Genomic DNA, 26,167 nt, shown 5'->3' with positions numbered 1-26,167 from the left:
CCTTCTGGAGGCCTTCTAGACATAGAAGACCTTCTGGAGATCCAGAAGAGATTTTAGTGGTCCTTTAGACATAAAACACGTTCTATGGGTCTTCCAGGTGTAGGAGACCCTCTAGAGGTCTTCTAGACACAAAGACCCTTTAATGGTCTTCCAAGCACAAGGGACCTTCTAGAAATCCTTTAGACATAGAAGACTTATATAGGTCTTCCAGGTATAGGAGACCGTCTAGAGGTCTTCTAGACACAGAAAACCTTCTGAAGATCGTCTAGAGATCCTTCTATGGATCTTCTTGGCATAGAAGACCTTCCAGAGGTCTTCTAGCAGTAGGAGACCTTCTAGAAGGCTTCTAGACACAAAGGACATTCTAGAGGTAAACTTGATATAGAAGACCTTGTAGAGGTCTTGTAGAGGTATAGGAGATCTTTTTTAGGTCTTCTAGACACGCAGGACCTTCTAGAAATCTTCTTGATTTTAAAGACTAAAGATTCTGGGTTTAGGAGACCTTCTAAGGATTTTCTAGGCATAGACAACGTTCTAGAGGATTCTTACACCCAAGAGACCTTCCGGAGATCTTCTAGGCATAGAAAACCTTCTAGGAAGCTTCTAGGCACAAAAGATTCTCCAGAGGTCTTCTGGACACAGAATATTTTAAGGAGGTTCTGTAGACGCAGAAGACCTTCCGGAGATCTTTTGAGACTAGAAGACCTTCTAGGAATCTTCTAAGCAAAGAAGACCTTCTAAGAGACTTCTATTCATAGAAGACCTTCTAAGGATGTTCTAGACACAGAACTCCCTTGAGAAGTTTTCTGGACATATAATACCTCCATGAGGTATTCTATATGTAGAAGACCCTCCTGACAAATAAGATCTTCTGAAGGTCTCCTAAAAATGGAGGTCTTCCTTACACAGATTTAATTCCATATCTTCGAGAACGTGGATGAACTTATTTCTATTTTTTCTAGATTTTGGGCTGACGAAGTTGTTTTCAAAGTTTTAAAACATATCCCAAGTATTTGCAATAAAATTTATATAGCCTTGATTTTTTTCAAAACCAAACTTTACCCCTGATGACAAATAATTAATGGTGAAGTTGTTTTTTTTTTTTTTTTTTTTTTTGTTTCTTTTTTAATTTATATTTATTTTAGCCATTTTGTTACTATAATAATAATAACAACAACAAGCTCTTATAATTGGCCTGCCGTTGTTGTGTTAACAATTAACTGTTGCTTACTTCATTGACTTTCGCAGCTATCTTTCAAATCTTTTTTTCTAACATTTTTTTAATGCGGGCGTAGGATGTTGGTTTTTTAATTTATTTAACATAATTTCGTTGCCTTTTTAGTTTTTTTTTTAAATTTTTTATTTATTTTTATTACCATTTTGCTATCATCAATTGAATTTCTACTTAATTTGTTTGGTTGCTTGCATTACATTTTATCTTTTGTTTCTCATGTACTCTGTTAATAATCTATTATAGCTTTATTTTTTTTTTTTTCAATTTTTAGTTTCATTTTCATGTTACATTGAGTTTCGGAATCTTTTTTATTAGATTTTCATTACATTTAAATGGCTTTAGTAATTTATTATATATTTTTGTAGTGTTTTTTTTTTTTTTTTGCATTTAGAGAACCTCATGTGTTGACTTTGTTTTGTTTAATGAACTTTAATGTGGCAATAAATCATGTCGGTCTATGTGTTTTTTTTTTTTAACTCTACTAATCCGAAAAAATCCATGTATGTTTGTATATTCGAAAAAAAAAGAGGAAAGGATACATTACCAGAATACCACAACTCCACATACCCCAAAATACAACTCAGTGAACTTGCAGATTGGGTAATGTTCCTTTGTCGGAGATACATATACATTTATAAAGCTATAGTCAATTTAATATGTTGGCATGTGTGTGTGTGATATAAAATAACAAAAGAAAATTTTTAACAAAATTAAACATTAAAACATCTTCAGAAGAGTATGGAATTTTTATGGAAAAACGAGAAATAATATTAAAAATTGCCTTTAATTGGGAAATTATAGGGAAAACTTATATTTTAATATTAACCAATTTGTTTATATCAATTTAAAAATTAGAATTTTTTCAAAATAGTTATGAAATAAGAAAACATAACTCGAAATTAATTTTCTTAAAACTTCTAAATTTCTTGCTGAGTATTTCAAAACTTAAATCTCCTTTGAAACTATGTAAAGACTTGTTTTACTCCCTTAAATACAAACCGGGTAAAATAGCTGATGAAGAGTCAAACATTTTTTTTAATTTGAATTTTTTTTCTATTAAAAAAATAGTAGCCAACCATCCATTCGACTATTTCAAGGAGTCCAGGATTATACTGAAGACTTTGTAAAAATAGAGCATTCTCTGTAATATTCATATGCTTATTATCCGTTTTCATCTCTATATAAACTTTGAGCCGGTGGCAATTTGATTGATTTCCCAAAAAAATTTCAACGGCTTTTATTGAAAGGATGTATATTTAGATATAAGAATCATTTCGCCGGAGTGAAATCAAAAAATTGGTTACGATCAGCAATGCTGTCAATTTCGTTCTAGAGGTATTCAAAACACAGAATACCTTTTGGATGTCTTTTAAAGAGATAAGGACTTGTAGAGGTTTTCTAGACATACAAGACCTTCGAGAGGTCTTCTAAACACAGAATTCTTTTAAGAGGTTTTGTAGACACAGCATATCTTCCAGAGGTATTCCATGCACAGTGTACCTTCTAGAGGTCTTCTAGATACACAATATCTTCTAAGGGTTCTTCTAGACACAGAATACCTTTGGGGTGTCTTCTAGTCACAGAATACCTTATTCAGGTATTCTAGTCACAGAAGATCTTTCAGAGGCTTTCTGGAATTAGCAGACACTGTAGAAGTCTTCTAGGAATAGAAGACCTTCCAGAGATCTTCTATCAGATTCGTTTTGAAAAAAATTAGTCTCTGTAACAGAGAGTAACATAAAGTGAAGCCAATTAAGGAATAAGCCAATTAAAGTTAAGCCAATTTAGTAATAATCCCGACTTAAGCAATCAAATACACAAAATTCGAAAAAAAAAAAAAACTGCAACGCGTACCTTAATCTTCTTTCATCTTCCTAATTCCCATTAGAGAATATAGAATTACAGAAAAATTTTCTTAAAACGTCTTAAATTTTTATATTTTTTTTTTTTGCATGATATTCGCTAACGTTTTAAGACGTAAGCTTTTTGCATATTGAAGGTTTGAAGGGATCTCCTAATTGTGAAATATCCACATTGGACTATATATAATACATAAATGGCCTTGCTAGGGTTTTCATATATTGAAAGTCGAAGATTGATGCTTAGGTCAAATATGTATTATGCATAGAAGTTTTACAAAATCTCCTCTAGATCTATATAACGAAGTACATAAGTACTAGGGATCTTATGAAGGTCTTCGGTTGACAGAGTAACCTTTCAACGACGTCTACAGACGGACCTCATATATGTCAATTATTTATAGAAGCCCTTCCCATATCGGACCTCCTAGAGGCGTTCTATACATGGAAAATATTTTAGTGATCGTCCTTTAAACGTAGAGGGACAGGTCAGCAAAATTCTTTGCATTGACTTTCCTAATAAATTCTTTCCAAATATTTGCCCGTTCTGAGATATGGCAGAGCAAAAACTTGTCTTTTCAATCTAAGCAGGCCTGGACATCTGCTCTCGAACATACCTACGGTGAGCTACTGAAACTTAATGAACTCCGTTTCATTTAATATGGACTGGACATCAAATCCCAAACATACCTACAGTGAGTTGCCGAAGCCGAAAAAAATTCCGATCCAACTTAGCTGGCCTAATTATTCGCTCTCGAACATATCCACGAACGTTGCCGAACCCAAACGAGTTCGAATTCATCTGAGTTTAGGTCTTCTCATCTGCTAGCGAACATACCGACTATGAGCTGCCGAGCCTTAACAATCTGAAGCGACCTAGACATCGTCTCCCGAATATCTCCAAAGCGAACCGACACACCAGATTATACGATTATACCACAAGTACCCTATCAGTCTCTCCGAGACCTGAAATGAAAATCTCAAGCACCTTCCCATTTATTCCAAAACCCTATGTCACTCACCGAACACCAGTATCAGAATTCTTGATTCTTGACATTTAACGTCTACAACCTTCATGGTCATCGGTTGTAGACGTTAAATGTCAAGAATCAAGAATTCCGATACTGGTGTTCGGTGCGTCCTCGAAAGTCCTCGATTACCTTCAAATCGTCAATATTCCGAACGCCGTCATCAATAAGAACACCAACATCTTTATTTTTGACTTTCCCTCACTTCTCAAAATCCGACAATCATCCATGAGTTTCGGATCACATTCGAATCGTCAATATCACCCACCCGAGTACCAATCGCGAACAACCCCCTACATCCATAAATTATTCTCCCTTTAAATATCAACCAATAAATCCCCGATTGCCGATTGCTTAAAATTCCCAATCATCAACTGAACATCTCTGCTTTGAATTTCCGAGAAACCCCGAAGTCCATCCGCCATCCCATATATATGAGTATGGGATTAGATGAAGCTAAAGCTTTGTATGAGCTTTTGCGCGTGTAAAATTTTAAGAGAGTTGGATGTTTATTTGACTTTCTTTGGGCGTTTCGTTTTTCAAAATCTTGAACTTTGTGTGGGGTATGTACTAAAGGGAATGGTCCGATCTCTATCATTTTCAGAACATATATTATGTTGATTGACGTATTGAGATGTGCCAAGTCTGAATAGAATCGGATCTTTATTCTGAGACTTTCGGTTAATAAAAATACTAAGATATGTGTAATTTTAAGACAATCGGACCCTTACATCACATTTTATAAGAATTATAATTATTGAAGGAGTAAGCCCATATTGTCCATCACCGAACTGGATCTAAATCGCTAGATCGACTCCAAAAAAATATTATAATAATAATAATAATAATAATAATAATATAATAATAATAATAATAATAATAATAATAATAATAATAATAATAATAATAATATAATAATAATAATAATAATAATAATAATAATAATAAGACTATTGTAGTAGTTTTCTGATATAAAAAAAACAAAATCCATTACAAATTCTGCATACCGAATTTTAAGCCATACCCCTGAAAAATGTGGCTAAAATCATTGGAATACCGAATATCGGGAAGTACCGAAACATGGGGGGTTAGAAGAAAATGTGAACCTATAAATACAATGTCCTGCCACAGGATGTAGAACCAATTATGAAATCTATGAACCAAAATTTTGAATAATTCCGTTAGAAAATGTGATTCAAATCGGCAAAATGCCGAATAACAGGAGATATAGTTATATGGGGGCCATATGAAAAACGTCGACCGACATTGCTCATTTTAAAACTTACTGCCCACAGACAAAAAAAAAGTTTAAGCCTTCTATTTCAATTTATTCGAAAGATAGCGGACTCCCCGAAATCGACTTAGAGTTTTATGCTGATCAAAAATATATAAACCATTTTGGATCTGACATAAGCATTTGGAGGAGTTACAAACGATGGTGGAGGGTATAAAAAATAGCTCGAGTGGCAAAGGGGTGACATTTTATGTCCCGTTCGAGGAAGCAAAGAAATTTGAGTTTTATGCTAATCAAAAGGCAAAGGGAAATATGGTAGCTCAGATTTAAATCTACCCAAGAACCTTAAAAACTGGCCGAAGGACGTCAAAACGTGAAAAAAGAAATTTTAAAATTGTTTTTGGCGATTTGGTGCAGGTGCAGTTATATGGGGCCATATGAAAAAGGTCGACGATATTGCCCATTTTCGAACTTATTGCACACAAACAAAAAAAGTTTTAGCCTTCTATTTCAATTCAGTCGAAAGATGGCCTACTGCCCGAAATCGACTTATATGGTGATCAAAAATAAATATACTATTTTGGGTCTGATATGAGCATTTCGAGGAGTTACAAACGAGTTCGAGTGCCAAAGAGGTGAAATCTTAAGTCCCTTTCAAGGAAGCAAAGAAACTTTGAGTTTTATGGTAATAAGGCAAAGGGAAATATGGTAGATCAGATTTAAATCTACCCAAGAACCTTAAAAACTGGCCGGAGGACGTCAACGTGCAAAAAAATAAATTTTAAATTTTTTTTTGGCGATTTGTTTAGTTGGGTTTGTTGTTAAATAATTAGATTTTACCGATTTTGCGTTTCAAAGTTACCGATTTTTGTCGGTAACTCAAAAAAAGTTAGAGAATTGTACTACTGGTCGGTTTTAATACCAATTATACAATAAGAAGAAATTGTCGAAATTTCATACAAGACAAGTTTTTTGAAGATATGATTTTTTTATGCTCTCCACCTTGAAAAGATATCATTCCGTTTGTAACATCCGCGAATATTCGTCGTAGACCCATATCCAAACAGCCCACATTGACGTAGAGCTTAAATATTTGGCAAAGGATTTTCTATTATGTCTAAGATGGTTGGCATTGAAAATGAGATATATCGGTCCACGTTTCGAAATAGCCGCTATATAGCGGTACCTCCCAATATGCAGTAGTTTGACAATTTTCGCCATCTTTTTCCACGATTTTTTCTAAAAGTTGGTATTTGTTGTTTCTTAATGGGTTCTAGCTCCGGCGGCAAAATCCAGATACTTTTATATAAAAATGTTTTCTTTACCCCAAGGTGGAGGTTGTTAAAAGGTCGACCCGACCTAACTTAATTTTTTTTTTAATTTATTATTATTATTATTATTATTATTATTATTATTATTATTATTATTATTATTATTATTATTATTATTATTATTATTATTATTATTATTATTATTATTATTATTATTATTATTATTATTATTATTATTATTATTATTATTATTATTTCTTTTTTTTTAACATCAGCCTCTAATTAAGGAAATTAATTTTTGAATTTTTCCATACAGATTTCATAAAACTCTTCTAAAGGAATAAACAGAAAAAATGTTCGTTTTTAAAAATAATTTTTTGAAATTAAAAAATATTATTAATAAAACATAAAGCTGAATGTTTTCTGATGAATTTATGCTCTAAATTTATATATAGCAGCAGTTTATAATAATTTTTATATAATTTTTCATGTATATATAATTTCCTTTTTAATTAATGTGTGTATAATTTTTGTTAAAGTAAACTTTGTTGTTGTTGTTGTCCTTGATCATAATGAATTGAAAAATATTTTTTTTTTAATTTTTTTTTTTGGAATTATTAAATATAAATTTCTAAGGATTTTTTTCTTATTTCAATTGTTTCTCTTTTTTTGTTATAATTGTTATATTAATTAATATATATATTTTTTTAATTTATAAGAATTGTTTTGGTTTTTTAGATTTTGGTTTTTTTTTTTCATTTGTTGTAAATTGTTAATAAAATTTTAGAATTTTCGTGTTGTCAATGATTTTTTGTTGTTTACTGGGTTTAGGGTTTTGCGTTTTTTTTACTCTTCCTGTTTCACTTAGCGGTGTTTAAGACTTGCTTGCTCCACCTGCACATACATATGTATGTAGCTTTGTTTGTCTTCTATGCCTGCCATTTATATTGAACTATAATTACACATAATTAACTTGCATTTTAGTTGGGAGCAAAATTGTTGTTGCCATTGCTTTGCACTAATTTAATGAATTTTTGCAAACAAAGTTATCATAACTTGCGGGATCTTTGCCGTTTTATTTTTGTGTTTTTTTTTTTTTTTTTTGCTATTAATTTATTGCTGGGAAGACTGTTCAGAAATTGTATTTTTTGTTGTTGTTGTTTTTTTTCCTCTTTTCATATTTTAAGCTATGCAAACAAATTTTAGGATTCCAAAGAGAAAAAAATTAGAAAAAAAAATAAATGCCAACTCAAGCGGAAACGGCAACCCAAAAGGAAGAAGTACTTGAAATGCCAGTCTAGAAATGTGAAACACTCAGCCAAAGCACCCAAAAGGAGAACAAGGAACATAAATAAAGATAAACAACAGATTTAACAAAGTTTCTTTCTATGCCGTTGTCTACTTCTACTTCTGCTTCATCTCTTAAGACTTAATAAATTATAGGCAATTTTGCTGCTGTGTTGATTCGACATAAACGCTTTATTTTGGTACTGCTTCTTTTTCTTGTCTTGTTTTTTTCATCGTTTTTCTTGCGCATTAGGTCCCATTTAAAGTATATTTGTTTTTAGGATTTGTTGTTGTTGTTTGTTTATATATCTCTTTTTTTTGCTTCGCTTTGCTCTAAAACTCAAACAAATCAAATAATTTTTATTAAATTAGCTAAGAGATAACCAAAAAAAAAACATGTAAAGCCATAATTGAAAATATTCGGAAAAAAATGGTATTTAGATATTATTTTAGGCTAGCTTAACGACGCTTCTGCTCCTTAATCACATTCCAAATGGCCTGACACATGTAGGCCACAATGGGCACGATTAACACAAATGTGGAGAATTCCATGTTGGAGGCACCGTTACAGCCATCCTCAGTGCAGCAGTAGGTTTGAGTTTCCCAGATTTCTGAAAGAAGAGAATGGAAGTAAATTTTTCTATTAATTTATACATTTACAAATCGGGTTATCAACCCATTATTTTGACAAAAAAAAATTCTTTGCACGAAATAAGTAGTTACTTTTTGGCTACTAAAAGTCGATAATTAAATAAATATTTAGTTGACATTTAGCTGTCAAAAATAACTAATTTTTATACCCTCCACCATACCATGGAGGGTATAATAATTTTGTCATTCCGTTTGTAACTCCTCGAAATGCTCATGTCAGACCCAAAAAAGTATATATATTCTTGATCAGCGTAAAATTCTAAGTCGATCTAGCGATGTCCGTCTGTCTGTCTGTTGTAATCACGCTATCTTTTGTGACGGTAAAAATCCTTCGTCATTTTTGCCCACACAAAACGCTATAATAAATTCCAATTAGCCTAGCAAAATTCTTGAGAGCAACCACACTCAAGAGAGATGAACCGTTATCACAACAACACACAGCATCACTACCATTGGCGGTGATGAGCACGTGTTAGGTTGTTGTGATAACCAAATTTTGTAAAGAAGTTCCCGTTACTCCACTGCGAACACGTGGTGGAGCCGGGTATAAAAGGGCAGAATCGTGGCAGTCAGTGCCAGACCGTGAACGCGACAACACCAGCTTCGGTAAGTGACATCCTTCCTGAGAGTACTTATACAGGTCTCTAGTCCATGAAACCCGGTGGTATCCTTTACCGTATCCTTGGATATCCTTGTAGTGCTTGAGTGCTTATTAAGGTCTCTTGCAATCATATCCTTGAATATCCTGTAGTGCTTGAGTACTTATTAAGGGCTCTTGCAACCGTATCCTAGATCCTTGTAGTGCTTGAGTACTTATTAAGGTCTCTTGCAAACGTATCCTAGATCCTTGTAGTGCTTGAGTACTTATTAAGGTCTCTTGCAAACGTATCCTAGATTCTTGTAGTGTTTCCTACATCCTTGTAGTGCCTGAGTACTTATTAAGGTCTCTTGCAATCATATCCTTGAATATCCTGTAGTGCTTGAGTACTTATTAAGGGCTCTTGCAACCGTTTCCTAGATCCTTGCAGCGAAAGATCTCTTGCAGCCGCCTCCTTGAATATCCCGTAGCCTGCTTGAGTACTTATCCAGGTCTCTCGCACAGAATCCATCCCGAATCCTGAGCATCCTGTTTCTGTATCCTTGTCCCGTTCCTTGAGTACTTATCCAGGTCTCGAGTGGAAGAACCCCCAATCCCGGACCGAAAACGAGTAGAATAGTTGTTTTAATCTATAGTTTATATATATTTCAAGTTCCACTTTGAATAAAAATATAATATCAAAACGTAAACCGCAGTCTTTCTCTTTCTGTCTCAATAAATAAAGTATCTATTCGAACCCCTGGACCCCGACGAGCTATTCCAGCCCAAGGGGAGAAATCCTGTCGTTACACTTTCGAACGAATTGAGACAGAAGGCTAAAATTTTGCACACATGTTTATTTTGCCAGTAGACAGGTTATGTTCGTAAATGGACTATGTAGGTCCACGTTTACATATAGCCATATAAAGGTATCTCCAGATTTTCGGTATATTGATGATTTTAGCGAATTTATTCATCGGAATTACTTCAAATTTGATATTTAAAGTTCGTAATGGATACTACAGCCTAAGACAGAAAATTGTCTGTGCAGGTCTACGTCTTTGTAGAGCCCCCCTTATAACGGTACCTCCCGATATTCGGTATTTTGATGATTTTAGGGACATTTTTCACCAGAATTGTTTCAAATTTGGTATTTGAAGTTCGTAATGGATACTACTGCCTAAGATAGAAAATGGTATGTGCAGGTCTACGTCTTCGTAGAGCCCCCATGTAATTGCACCTCCCCAGATTCGATCCGCAATTTTTTAAATTTGGTATTTGAAGTACGAAATGGTTACTACAGCCTAAGACAGAAAATTATCTGTGCAGGTCCACGTCTTCGTATAACCTCCATATAACGGTACCTCACGATATTCGGTATTTTGGTAATTTTAGAGACATTATTCACCGGAAATGTTTCAAATTTGGTATTTGAAGTTCGTAATGGATACTACAGCCTACTACATATAACGGTACCACCCAATATTCGGTATTTTGATGATTTGTTTCAAATTTGGTATTTGAAGTTCCTAATGGATACTACAGCCTATGACAGAAAATTGTCTATGCAGGTCCAGGTCTTCGCACAGCTCCGATATAACAGTACCTCCCTATCTACGGTATTTTTATAATTTAAGCTACATTATTCACCGTTTATTTCAAGTTTCGAATTTGAATTTTTGAATTTTTTAAATTTTAACAGAATTTTTTAAGGATTTTATTTTTTGAAAATTTCCAAATTCGTTCCAAATGTTGGATGGTATTCAAAGTTCGGACCTGCCGGACTTACTGATTTTTAACTTGTTAAGATTTCAATAGAAAATTTCCAAATTCGTTCCAAATGGTGGAGGGCCGAAATTTCAATACCCTCCACCATTTGGAACGAATTTGGAAGTGCTTAATTGAGCCTAGAATTTTATTTTTAAATTTGGTGAAAATCGATTCAGATGTACCTATAGCTTCAATATATTTTGTTCATCCGATTAGTTCTCTACAGCTGTTAGATGCACTCCGTTACAACGATATTCGGGGAAATACATCAAATACAGCTCAGAAATATCGTTGTTAAATTTTATCAAGATCGGTTCAGATTTGCATGTGGCTCCCATATATATCTTTATCCGATTTCATGTTAATTGTGAACCAAATGGGTAATATAAGTCCGAATTGAAATGGCACAAATGCCTCGGCAAATTTGGTAGACATCGATTCGGAGCAGGATATTCCTCTCATATATTCATCATAGTTGGTATGATTTAAGCCTAACAAATTCCCCATTAAAATTTTTATTTGTTATGTGAAGCTCTACTACATAAAAATGCATATGGGTGTAGGGTATCATAAAGTCGGACCTGCCCGACTTCTTTTCTGTTTTTATACCCTACACCACAAGGTGGTCAGGGTATTATGTCTTTGTGCATTTGTTTGTAACAGGCAAAAGGAAACGAGATAGACCCATAGTTCCTTTTGATGATCTGCATAGAATCACATTCTCAGTCGATTTATGCATGTCTGTCCGTCCGTCCGTCTGTCCGTCCGTCCGTCCGTCTGTCCATGTATTTTTGTAAACAAAGTACAGGTCGCATTTATTGCCCTATCCAGATCAAATTTTGCACAGACCATTTGTTTGCCCCAAGGACGAACCCTATTGAAAATGGAGATAATCGGTCAACATTTAGATATAGCTCCTATATATATCTTCGTCCGATTTATCTTTTATTGTGCACCAAACGTGTAATATCAGCCCGAATTGTATGAAATTTTGCTTATACACCCAGATTAGGATTGAAAATAAGTGTGCCAAATTTGATCGAAATCGGTTCAGATATAGCTATAGCTCCCATATATATTGTTCATCCGATTTGTTATTTTTGTACTCCGCAGCCGTAATATGCACTTTGCAACAACAATATTTGGGGAAATATATCAAATTCAGCTCAGAAATACATTTGCCAAATTTTATCAAGATCGGTTCAGATTTGGATATAGTTCCCATATATATCTTCGTCCGATTTACCTTTTATTGTGCACCAAACGTCTAATATTTGTCTAAATGGGATGGAATTTGGCACTTACGACCGAATCGAGTCTAGAAGCTAGTATGTCAAATTTGGTGAAGATCGGTTCAGATATAGCTATAGCTTCCATATATATTGTTCATCCGATTTGTTATATTTGTTACCCACAACCGTAATATGCACTCCGTAACAACCATATTCAGGGAAATATATCAAATAGAGCTCTAAAATATCTTTGCCAAATTTTATCGAGATCGGTTCAGATTTGGATATAGCTCCTATATATATTTTTATCCGATTTTAAATTATTTGTGCACAAATGGGCAGTAAAAGTCCGAATTTAAAAGATACAAATTTTTCGGCATATTTAGTCCTTTGAACTTTAAATTATAATTATAATCATAGCGTGTATGTTTGAATTCTCCCATAAAAACTTTTAATTGTTATGTGGAGCTCTACTAAATTAGCAAAGTGGTGTAGGGTATCATAAAGTCGGCCCCGCCCGACTTTAAGACTTTCTTTACTGGTTTTATTATTATTTTTTTTTACCAGTCAAATGATTGCTCATTTATTTTTATGGCATTTAATATTTATAAAAATGAACATGTATTTTTCACTAGATTATCTCCGCGTAAAATCCCCTAAAAAAAAACTTAATCAGTCATTTATATACGTTTAAATACAAAACCACAATCAGTGTTTTTTTTTCAACCACTTAAAACGGAAGTGGCTGTTAAAATATTTGCAATAATTTCCATAACAAAGTGCACATATACACATGTAACTACATTAAAATAGTATTAAATATTTATTTACCTTTTTCAGAGCATTCAGTGGCACAATCTCGTACAATTGATAATTCGCTAACATATTTCTGGAAAAGAGAGAAAATAAAAAGGCTGGTATTAGTCATAAACTTAATAAAGTCTCTTTCGGTATGTGGTGATGGTAGAAGTTTGTAAATCAAAGAGGAGTATATTTTTTTTATTTTTTACAATGTTTTGGATATTGTCCAATAAGTGAATTGAGCAAAAACCAAAAAAAAATACAAAAAAATATCGTCTCCATAAATATGTATGAGTAGACTAGTGTATGGCCTTTAAGTCGACCGCTATGAAAAACCACAAATGACAACAAAAAAAAACAACAGCAGCAGTTTCAAGAGAACATAACTGTATCTCATTTGTATTTATTTGTAGTTTTTATAGACCGCAATCAATATTTAACATGAACACACACACACACACACACTCACACACTTGTGTACTTAGGCAAGCCACAATAGACCACACCATGACATCTAAATAAATAAACACTCATCCATATTTATCCTAATATGTATATACATAACATAATCTTATTTATACAAAGAAAACAAGTTTTTTTTGTTTCTCGGAAAAAGGATAAACGAAAATTGCCTATGATGACCCAAAAAGTTCAAAAGGTTAGATACTCAAGTACAAAGCCGGAGGAATGGCATCCATGTATATTAAAATGTTTTTTGATGTAAATTTTATTTTTATATTTATTATCTTCAAGTTGTTGTCGTTATTGTTGTTACAAAATTCATACATAGTTTATGTCTGTCAACACTTAGAAAAACGGAGAGAAAGAGAGGGAGAGAGAGATACAGATTTATTTTCACATGCAATGAAGTGGAAGCAATTAAGATAGAGAGAATACATTTCAAAACTGTAACTATGGAAAGAAATAGAAAAGCAGGCCATGGTGGCTGGAGATGATTATTTTTAGAGTGTCTTTAAATTTACTGTAAATATCCTAGAATGTTAAAACATGGTAGAGGCAAAAGTCTGTAATTTTTACAAGAATAGGAATATTTTCATACTAAAATTATAGGCTATTCTATTATTTAAGGTAAAATGCATCAGTCGGATTTGCCGACAGATGTATGACCTCAGGCTATGTCAGTTTATTAAAATATATTTTGACTTCCAATATGAGTATTCTAAATATTCCCTCTTTATGAAGGGGATATCGAAGGAGTGGATATTATCCCCTTCTCACCTGAACCAACTTTGATATAAAAATTACTATGTGCCCGATTTTGACCATATTGAATACATCCGTCACTTTATATGAGATATGTTATCATTTTTCAAAAATGTTGAAATATGCGTAAGGTACCAGATATACAGGGTGGGATGAAAAAACTTCAACCAACTTCAGACTGCTGTCATTTCTAAGCCACTCGTCCGACAGTTGTTAAAATTATTCCAGTGACAGCTCATTATACAAGCGTACAGAAGCATTTTGGTGAGCATTTTCCATAAAAAAAATTTTACGTTAAGCGCAATAGTGTGATTTCTTTATATTTGGCTGGAAAACCACAAGTGGCTATCGTTAGAGCACTCCAGCATTAAAATGTGAATAAATCTTTTGTGTCTCGTACCATCGCTCATTATCGTGATACTGGTAGCGCAGCCCAACGTCAAGGAAGTGGGCGGAAGAAAACAGCAACATCTGCAGAAATGATTCGAAATGTAAAGAAACGCTTTGATCGAAACCCGCGTCGCAATTACCAAAAATGGCTTGTGAGCTGAACATATCACAACATTCCTTTCGGCAAATATTGAAAAATGAGCTCGGGGTAAAGCCATTGGAATTCCAAAAAGTGCAAGAACTTACACCGCAACAGAAAGAAAATAAACTCAAAAGAGCTAAAGAGTTGCTTCGCTTAGCCGAAAGTGGTAAACTGCCGAATTTGGTTTTCTCCGTCTCCGATGAGAAAACATTCGTTGTCCAGCAGTTTGTTAACAAACAAAATGATCGTGTTTACTTGCCAAAGAGGTCAGCTGAAAATGTTCACCTTCGGTTGACCACCAGAACTCAAGCGCCGGCCATGGTGATGGTGTGGCTTGCCATAACAGCCGATGGTCGCTCCCCACCCGTATTAATCGACCGTGGCATCAGAATAAATGACAAATATTATCGCGAATATATTCTTTAGGCCTTGGGCACGCAAACATTTTGGCTGCAGACCTTGGACATTCCAATAGGACTCAGAACCATCCCACCCAGCACGCGCCACCCAAGAATGGTTACAAAATGTGGCTCCTCGCTTCATTTCCAGCGCACAATGACTAACAAAATCTCCGGATACCAATCCGTTCGGCTATTGTGTCTGGAGTATTTTGAAAAGCAAGATTGGCATACCAAAGTGCCGATAACCTCAAGCGAGCGCTTCTTTGGAAATGGGCTGAAATACCGCAAAGCAACGTTCGGGCAGCGTGTGACGGTTTCATTAGCCGTTTGAAGGCCATAATTCGTCAAAGGTGACCAATTCGAAAAAATCTAAACTTATTTCACAATTTGTCCAGCCTTAAGCTCTAGCCCCATGCTAAGTTTTGCGTCGATTGATCTATAATTGCGACCTGTAGCGCAACTGCAAAACCAGACAATTTTTCAGTTTTTGGTCCATTTCAACCCCTGAATATAATGAATATAATATAATCTCCAAAAGCAATAGGCTTCTATTCTGGCTCTAGCCCCACCTCCATTCTAAATTTCGTGAAGGTCGGGCCATAATTGAGACCTGTAGAGTGATTACATATTAACATGGACAGACGGATAGACGGACAGACGGACGGACGGACATACAAAGCTAGATCGACTGGCGAGATAAGAAGATCCATATATACTTTCCTATGTGGGAAACCAATATTTCGAGGTGTTACATAATTTTTGGCCAATCAAACTTATAATACCCCCAACACATAGTGTTGTAGGGTATAAAAATATTAAAACATGGCAGAGCCATAATGTCTGTAATTTTACCCTCAGCCATATGGCTACAGAGGGTATATACCATTTGATACGGTCAAAATGTGCCTAGTCGAAATAAAGGTTTTAGACCCTAAGTCTCTTTAGACCAAATCGGTTTCAGAACATTTGGAGTCGATCTAGGGATGTCCGTCCGACTGTCTGTCTGGCTGGGTGGTGCGCACGATAACTCTTGAAGGGAGTATCCCATTTAATCCAAACTTGGTGCATCGTAATATTTTCGTCAAACTTAGATCGAGTTCGGAGATGGGCAAAATCGGTCCACTGCTTTTGGTACCTTTCCCACAAAAAGTCGAAATTTTCACAAAAATATATTTTTTGCACAGATAGAGAAACCACAATCCGATTTTGCTCTAACTTTGCACATCCTAATATTTGCGTCAGTGCGTGAAATGGACAATATCGGTCCACTCCATCAAGTACCTCCCCCACAAATGGTCAAAATTTTAAATAATTACAACTCTCATAAAATGTGATGTAAGAGTCCGATTGTCTTCAAAATTCACACATCGCAATATTTATGTTAACCCCAGGTCCGGTGTTAAGATGGAATATGGCGGTCCACTGCTTCCGGTACCTTCCCCACAAATGGTCGAAATTTTCAAAAAAAATATATATTTTTTGCACAGAAAGAGAAACGACATTTCGATTTTGCTCCACTTTTGCAAATCCTAATATTTGCGTCAGTGCTAGGTCAGGTGTGAAAATGGACAATATCGGTCCATTCCATCAAGTACCTCCCCCACAAATGGTCAAAATTTTGAATAATCACAACTCTCATAAAATGTGATATAAGAGTCCGATTGTCTTCAAATTCCACACATCCCAATATTTATGTTAATCCAAGGTCTGGTGTTAAGATGAATTATATCTGTCTCCTTCTTGTACCTCCCCCACAAATGGTCGAAATTTGCAAAAAAAAATTCTGCACAGAAAGGGAAGCAATAATCTAATTTTGCTCTAATTTTGTAAATCCTCCTATTGGCGTAAGTTCTAGGACTCGTGCCAAAATGGATAGTATTGGTCCACTTCATGAAGTACCTCCCCCACAAATGGTCAAAATTTTAAATAATTACAACTCTCATAAAATGTGACGTAAGAGTCCGATTGTCTTCAAATTTCACACATCCCAATATTTATGTTTACCCAAGGTCTGGTGTTAAGATGAATTATATCTGTCTACTCCTTCCTCTACCTTCCCCTCAAATGGTCGAAATTTTCAAAAAAAAAGATTTTTTTGCACAGAAAGAAAAACAAACTTTGCACTTCTGTTAAAAAACGGTAGAGATCGGACCATTCCTTCTGGTACCTCCCCCACAAAGGGTCAAAGTTTTGAATATCCCAAACGTTTATAAAATCCGAAATAAGCATCAGGTTCTTTTTATATTTCACACATCCCATTATTTCCACTAACAAAAGATCCGTTGTGAAGATGGGATATATCGGTCCACTCCTTCTGGTACCTCCCCCACAAAGGCTCAAAATTTTGAATATCCATGAAGCTCATAAAAAACGAAATTGACATCCGATTCCATTGAAGACTTGGTAAATCCCAATATTTCTATCAACACAACACAGTTCAAACCTGGCACGTCGCAATATTTATATCATATTTATTTAGGTCTAATACGAAATGGCCAATATTGGCTCATTTTTTCAGAACCTACTGCATAAGGGGTTAAACAATCAAAGAATTTAGTCAAAATATTTTAAGATAATCGAACATTGGCTGATGACGACAGATGTCGGCAAAAACGTCCGATACTTTTTTACTTGTTTTTTAAAAGGATTGACATATTTTCATACTTTTTCAGCACATAAAATCTAAAAATTTTCTTAAACTTCTTTTCACATAAATCGAATATAAATACTGACTTCTAACAACAATTATAGTGTCTAAAATGCTATATGAAAAATAAATAAGCCAAATTATACAAATTTCCTAAAATTTGATAAAGCCTTGGGTCGGTTCATAAACACGTATTTTATCGTTTAACAGTTGTGGGCTAATCAATACACCCACAATACTAACTTTAAAAACATGTCTAAATTCCTTGGGTCAATGAACAACAAATAATCGGCAGCTGATAAGACGACACTGAAACAACCTCTACAAAACAACTGTGTTTATTTATAGAGGTCTTGGGACTTAACACTATTTTCCGATATCTCAAACATGTGAGTACAACAAATGTCTTGTATTCTACCCCCTTTCTTCTGCACATATGTTACGTTATCAATTCGGAACCTAAATGGCTAAAAACAAAACAGCCATTCTTATCAATTGAATTGAAAAGTCATTAAATTTAGAGCTAAACAAACAAAAATGACATAAATGTGTCCCACTCGTGAAGTGTCATGCTTTAGTCACGTTTATCGTAACATTGTACGATGTACAGTGGAGTAAGGAGCAAATGACAAAAAAAAAATGTAGACAATGAAAAATAAGAAATAAAGAGCGAGAAATGAAGTGAAAATTAAAAATGAGGTCTCCATAAAAAAATCAGGAAATTTGGTTTCGATACAGAAAATAGATCGCAAAATCACACAGAGTCTAGAAATATGAAATTAAAATTATAATTATAATTATTAATTAAATTATAATTACAATAATAATTATAATTAATTATAATTATATAATATAATTATAATTGTATAATTATATATATAATTGAAATAATTATATATATATATATATATATATATATATATATATATATATATATATATAATCTGTTATGTTTATTCAAACTGTTGATAATTATAATATTACAATTATAAATAATTATAATTATTAATTATTATAATATAATTATAATTTAATGTTCAAAAGACTAAATATGTCGAAGCATTTGTATATTTTAAAATCGGACTTGTATTGCCCATTTGGTGCAAAATTAATTTGAAACCAGATAAATATATATATGGGAGCTATATCCAAATCTAAACCGATCTTAACCAAATTCGGCATACTACCTTCTACACTCAATTCGGTCGTATGTGCCTAATTCCATCCCATTTGGGCAAATATTAGACGTTTGGTGCACAATAAAAGGTAAATCGGACGAAGTTATATATGGGAGCTATATCCAAATCGGAACAGATCTCCATAAAAATTGGCAAAGACATTTCTGAGCTGTATTTCATATATTTCCCTGAATATCGTTAGTACGGAGTGCATATTACCGCTGCGGAGGACAAAAATAACAAATCGGATGAAAAATATATATGGGAGCTATAGCTATATTTGAACCGATCCTTACCAAATTTGACATACTAGCTTCTAGACTCAATTCGGTCGTAAGTGCCGAATGTCATCCCATTTGGGCAAATATTAGACGTTTGGTGCACAATAAAAGGTAAATCGTACGAAGTTATTTATGGGAGATATATCCAAATCTGAACCGATCTCGATAAAATTTAGCAAATGTATTTCTGAGATATATTTCCCTGAATTTCGTTGTTACCGAATGCATATTACGGCTGTGGGTAACAAATATAACAAATCGGATGAGCAGTATATATGGGAGCTATAGCAATATCTGAACCGATCTTCACCAAATTTGGCATACTAGCTTCTAGACTCAATTCGGTCGTAAGTGCCAAATTCCATACTACTCGGGCAGATATTACACGTTTGGTTCACAATAAAAGGTAAATCGGACGAAGCTATATCCAAATCTGAACCGATAACCATAAAATTTGGCAGAGATATTTTCTGAGCTGTATTTAATATATTTCCCTGAATATCGTTGTTACGGAGGGCATATTACGGCTGTGGGTAACAAATATAACAAATCGAATATATAGGAGCTATATCTAAATTTTGACCGATTATTTCCAATTTCAATAGGGTTCGTCCTTGGGCCAAACAATTGATTTGTGCAAAATGTTATCTTAATCGGATAATAGCAAAATCTCGTGTTAGCATAAATATTTGTATTTGTGAAATTTGAAGAGAGTTGGATTCTTATTTCGCTTTCTTTGAGCGTTTTTTTTTTTTTTCAAAATCTTGAACCCAATGTGGAGCAGGTAGCTAAAGAAATGGTCCGATCTCTATCATCTGTATAACAGATCTTGTGTTGATAGAAATATTTTAGATGTACCAAGTCTGGAAAGGAATCGGTCGTTAATTGCGGAGGTATCAGAAGGAGTGAACCGATGTATTCCATCTTAACACCAGACCATGGGTTAAAAAAATTATTGGGATGTGTGAAATTTGAAGACAATCGGATTCTTACATCCCATTTTATAAGAGTTGTAATTATTCAAAATTTTGAGCCTTTGTGAGGGAGGTACTTGATGGAGTGCACCGTTATTGTCCATTTTCGCAACTGACCTAGCACTAATGCAAACAGTAGGAATTGCAAAGTTGGAGCAAAATATTTCTCTTTTTTTTGACATTTGTGTGGGAGGTACCAGAAGGAGTGGCCCGATATTGCCCATCTCCGAACTCGATCTAAGTTTGACAATAATATTATGATGTACCAACTTTGGATCATATCGGATACTCCCTTCGAGGCCAAAGAGACCTAGGGTCTAAAACCGTTATTTCGACTAGGCACGTTTTGGCCGTATCAGAAATTTGATATTTAGATTACTGAGTGTATTTATGTTTCAAATTTGGCAGTGGCTTAGAAATTCGTCCTAAATTTGTACGAAAAATACTACAGGGTACTTAATTTGGTATTCGGTGAAGGGATTGGACTGGACTGGAAGCACGAAATTTGATATTGAGGTCTCTGTTGGTGTCTGGAATTGTGGTATGAAAGAGTTTTTGGAAATGTGTACTAGAATTATACGAAAAGTACCAAATGGTATGTAATTTGGTATTGAATGAAGGAATAAAGCTGAAATCCTGAAATTTAAAACGGATAGCGCTGTTGGTGTCCACGGTTAAGATATGGAGGTGGATTGTTCGAAAAGTACTTAGTGGTATTGAATTGGGTATTCAATGAAGGAGTAGAGCCGACATCTCGAAATTTGATATTGAGGTCTACGTTGGTATCTGAGATTGACATATGGAGGTGATTGTGGAAATATGTTCTATAATTGTACGAAAAGTACTAAATAGTACTACATTTGATATTGTGTGAAGGAATAGAGCAGAAATCCCGAAATTTAATATTGATGTCTCTGCTGCTTTTTCGAATTGATATATTGTGGTGTTTTTTGTTTGGGAATTTGTACTAAAGTTGTACGAAAAATACCAAATAGTACCAAATTTGTGTACTGGGTGAAGTAATAGAGTAGAATAAAGAATATGATATGGATATGGAAATATATTTGCATTACATTTCCATGTACAATTCTGAATTCTAAAATTAGTACTAAAAGTACTAAAATTATACAAAAAGTACTAATTATACTATATTTACTTGAAGTTTAAAATATTGTATTATAGTCGCTCTTTATGTGAAGCCTGGGCAATTACAGGAAAAACACTAAATGGTACCATATTTGTATTGGGTGAAGGAATAGAAATAAAATTCTGAAATTTGATATCTGTTAAAATATGGAATTGATATATGGAGGTGGATTTGGAAATGTGTACTATAATTGTACAAAAAGTATTAAATAGTGCTATATTATTAAAAAGAAAATATTAAATCCCACATATGGCGTGGAAAGTAACGGTGTTTATCCTATATTTTTTTATAAAATCTGCATTAAGTACAAATACAAAAAAAAAAAATGAAAAAAATATGAAACTGGAAAAATTCATGCAATTTCTGGGCGATATTTTTATACCCTTCTCCACAAGATGGTCAGGGTATTATGTCTTTGTGCATTTGTTTGTAACAGGCAAAAGGAAACGAGATAGATCCATAGTTCCTTTTGATGATCTGCATAGAATCACATTCTGAGACGATTTATCCGTCCGTCTGTTTGTCGGTCTGTCCATGTATTTTTGTGAACAATCTACAGTTCGTATTTATTACCCAATCCAGATGAAATTTTGCACAAATCATTTGTTTGGCCCAAGGACGAATCCTATTGAAATTGGAAATAGTCGGTAGAAATTTAGATATAGCTCCCATATATATCTTTGTCCGATTTGCATTTTATTGTGCACCAAACGTATAATATCAGCCCGAATAGTATGGAATTTTGCACATACAACCAAATTAGGCCTGAAAATAAGTATGCCAAATTTGATCGAAATCGGTTCAGATATAGCTATAGTTCCCATATATATTGTTCATCCGATTTGTTATTTTTGTCTTCCGCTGCCGTAATATGCACTCTGTAACAACAATATTTGGGGAAATATATCAAATACAGCTCAGAAATACCTTTGCTAAATTTTTATCGAGATCGGTTCAGATTTGGATATAACTCCCATATATAACTTCGTCCGATTTACCTTTTATGGGCACCAAACGTGTAATATTTGTCCAAATGGGATGGAATTTGGCACTTACGACCGAATTGAGTCTTGAAGCTAGTACGTCAAATTTGGTGAAGATCGGTTCAGATTTGGCTATAGTTCCCATATATATTGTTCATCCGATTTGTTATATTTGTTACCCACAGCCGTAATATGCACTCCGTAACAACAATATTTGGGGAAATATATCATACAGCTCAGAAATATATTTGCCAAATTTTATCAAGATCGGTTCAGATTTGGATATAGCTCGCATATTTATCAAATGGGCAATACAAGTCCGAATTTTAAAGATACAAATGCTTAGGCATTTTTAGTCTTTTGAACTTTAAATTATAATTATAATCATAGCGTGTATGATTGAATTCTCACATAAAAACTTTTTAACTGTTATGAGGAGTTCTGCTAAATTAGCAAAGTGGCGTAGGGTATCATAAAGTCGGCCCCGCCCTACTTTAAGGCTTTGTTTTCTGTTTTATTTATTAATTATTATTATTATTATTATTATTATTATTATTTTTAAATCCTCAAATGGGCAATTTTTTGTTGTTTTGATCTCCTAGCATAGACGTCCATATGCTGAGGGCATGTATCTCTTGTCGATAACCAAGTGACACTTCCCGACTTCTTCGAAAACACCTTTGCCCAGCTTTGCAAGTCTGTAGGCCATTGTCGATCCATTCTTTCTTGTACCTCCTCCTTAATAGGACTCATTTTGAATATTCATCAAATGTTAAATCACATTGTGGCTCATTTCTCCAAAAACCTGGCTAAACCCTCGAAACTTTGCCTTAATAAAATCATCACAACTGTAAAAACTAGATCACGTGCCAATTTTTGAATATTCTTTCAGGTTCGTAAACACTTGAGATTTTTGTTTTCATAATTATTAATCGATTTAAATCTAAGAAAAATAAAATAACAACAAAATATACGTTTCGTTTCTTTTTTTTTTCAGAATGTCGATTATGGCATTTAATGCCCCCGCCATAGAGGTACATTTTTTCCCAATAACATTAATCAATCTTATCGCCCTGGTATCGCTTCAAAAATGCTGCTATTTAATAACAATCAATCCTAATCGGTTTTGAAAGCCAACGACGACAGTAAATTCAGTTAATTCTCATCCGTCTAAATTAACGCCTCGGAAAATGCGGAGAAACTCTTTAAAATTCTCCCTCACCTGTTTCCTAATTTTGGGGATGAATATTTTTTTCACTGTCCATGGCTTGCCCTCCTGTGCCATGGAAGATGAAGAGTGTCGTGATCGCTTGATGCATCCTGATTTACCCGAAGATCCTCGCTACCATGCAAGGGCAGTTGATGGCGAAAAGAGTTCGGCATATTGGCTAAATCAGGGCAAGAAATTTGTGGAAACGAAAACAACGACACCTTTGAATAAGAAAAAGGCGAAAAATGTCATTATGTTCCTGGGAGATGGTATGGGTTTGACCACCACGGCGGCTGCCCGTAATCTGCTGGGTGGTGAACATTCCGAACTGTCCTTTGAGAAATTCCCACATGTGGGCTTGGCCAAAACCTATGCCGTTGACAAAATTGTATCGGACTCTGCCAATACGGCCACTGCCTATCTCTGTGGCGTTAAGACCCTCTACGGAACGCTGGGTGTCAATGGCATGGTGGAACGTGGAAATTGTCGAGCTATGTTGGATAAGGCTAACCATGTCAGTTCCATTGCCCAGTGGGCCATTGATGCTGGAAAATCGGCGGGAGTGGTCACAACAACACGTATTACCCATGCCTCACCGGCTGGAGCTTATGCCCACATTTCGGAACGTGATTGGGAAGATGATACGGAAGTGGTGAAGGCATGTGGTCGTGACTCTGGCATTGATGACATTGCCCTACAACTGATACATGGAGAGACGGGTGGTAAATTCAAAGTCATGATGGGAGGTGGAAGAAGGCATTTCGTGGACTCCTCTCTCCAGAAAAAGGGAAAACGTTCCGATGGCCGTAATCTCATCGATGAATTCAAGTCCCAGAGTCCACGCAATGCCTATGTCGAGACAAAGGAAGAATTGGCCAATTTGAATCTGCAGGAAGTTGATAGGGTTTTGGGTCTATTCCACGATTCCCATTTCGATTTCCATTTGGATACCGATGTCGAGTCGTCAACGCAACCCACCTTGGAGGAAATGACTCGACGTACCATTGAATTACTGAGCCAGGATGACAATGGCTATTTTGTGTTCATTGAGGGTGGGCGTATCGATTCAGCCCATCATGATAACACCCCACGCAAGGCCCTCGATGAGACAGTGGAATTTTCCAAGGCCATTCAATTGGCCCGCGAAATGACCAGTGAGGATGATACCCTGATTGTGGTGACGGCTGATCATTCACATGCCTTCTCCTTTAATGGATATCCGGTAAGTTCTGAAAGGGGAGATATATAAGGGCATTTTTTATAATTTTATTTTCCATTCCCTTTCTAGTACCGCGGCAGCGACATCTTTGCCGCCTCGCCCACCAAACCCAACGACAAAATTCCCATGATGGTCCTAAGCTATTCCAATGGTCCGGGTTATGAGAAATTCTATGATGCCATCAATGGTGTACGCCATGACCCCACCACGTTGATGAAGGGTCAACCCAATGATGTATATCCCGCCACCTTCCCCCGCGACTCAGAAACCCATGGCGGTGAGGATGTGGCCGTCTATGCTTCAGGACCATGGTCTCATTTGTTTACCGGTGTCTATGAACAGAATGCCATTCCCCACATGATGGCCTATGCCCTGTGTGTGGGTAAGGGGTTGAAGGCATGCGATTAGATTAAAATTTAATAATAGACTAATTATCGGAACAACTGTAGTTTAAGATATGAAAATGGAGATGTGAAAAAAAATTCTGAAGAATTTATGATGCCTTCGTTGATTTTTTTATTTTGAAGTGCTATTTTTCGGAACAATTAGAAATTTTCAAAAAAATATTTGATAAGATATGGCTATAAATTGTGTGGAGAACCGGTTTCATGAGGAATATGTTTTGGGTTTTTCGTACTAAAATGGTAATGGAAATTTCTAATGGCAGTCACTGATGGTGTGTGGGATAGATATACCAAAGAGTTTTTGGAAATTCGAAGTTTTAGGTTACGAAATACGAAATTACGAAATTCTAAATTCTGTACTAAACTTCTAAAATAGTACAATTTGGTGGAGGGATAGAGCTAAATACTTGAAATTTGGTAAGTGAATCAAAGTTGAACCAGTAAAGAAGTCTTAAAGTCGGACGGGGCCGACTTTATGATACCCTTTGCTAATTTGCTAATTTAGTAGAGCTCCATATAACAATTAAAAGTTTTTATGGGAGAATTCAATCATACCCGCTATGATAATTATAATTTAAAGTTCAAAGGACGAAATATGCCAAAGCATTTGTATTTTTATACCCTCCACCTTGGAAAGGAGAGTATATTAACTTTGTCATTCCGTTTTTAACATCCTTAAATATTCGTCGTAGACCCCATAAAGTATATAAATTCATAATCAGCATAAAATTTTAAGTCGATTTAACGACGTCCATCTGTCTGTCGGCCCGTCTGTCTGTCTGTCCGTCTGTCTGTCTGTTGAAATCACGATACAGCCCACATTAATTGACGTAGAACGCCAAAATTTAGCAGAGCAATTTGTATTGTGTCTAGGATGGTTGGTATTGAAAATGAGATATATAGGTCCACGTTCTGGTACACTCCCCATATAACGGTACCTCCCGATATTCGGTAATTTGATGATTTTTGCCACATTTTTTCACGGATTTGTCTAAAAATTGGTATTTGCGGGTCATAATGGGT

General features: G+C 34.9%; 1 protein-coding gene across 1 annotated transcript; it reads left to right on the top strand.

Annotated features, from left to right (window-relative positions):
- The first annotated feature begins 23,530 nt into the window (after window positions 1-23,530).
- Window positions 23,531-25,230, top strand: LOC101899450 (membrane-bound alkaline phosphatase-like). Its single transcript, XM_005175564.4, has 2 exons — window positions 23,531-24,743; window positions 24,810-25,230. Exons 1-2 carry the CDS (start codon window positions 23,553-23,555, stop codon window positions 25,146-25,148), a joined length of 1,530 nt encoding a protein of 509 aa, XP_005175621.4. The 5' UTR covers window positions 23,531-23,552; the 3' UTR covers window positions 25,149-25,230.
- Window positions 25,231-26,167: the final 937 nt, after the last annotated feature.

Source organism: Musca domestica, unplaced genomic scaffold (genome assembly GCF_030504385.1).
Source record: "Musca domestica strain aabys unplaced genomic scaffold, Musca_domestica.polishedcontigs.V.1.1 1108, whole genome shotgun sequence".
NCBI classification, from domain to species: domain Eukaryota; kingdom Metazoa; phylum Arthropoda; class Insecta; order Diptera; family Muscidae; genus Musca; species Musca domestica.
Note: the sequence above shows the minus strand (reverse complement) of the source record. Positions and strands in the feature narration are given on the sequence as shown.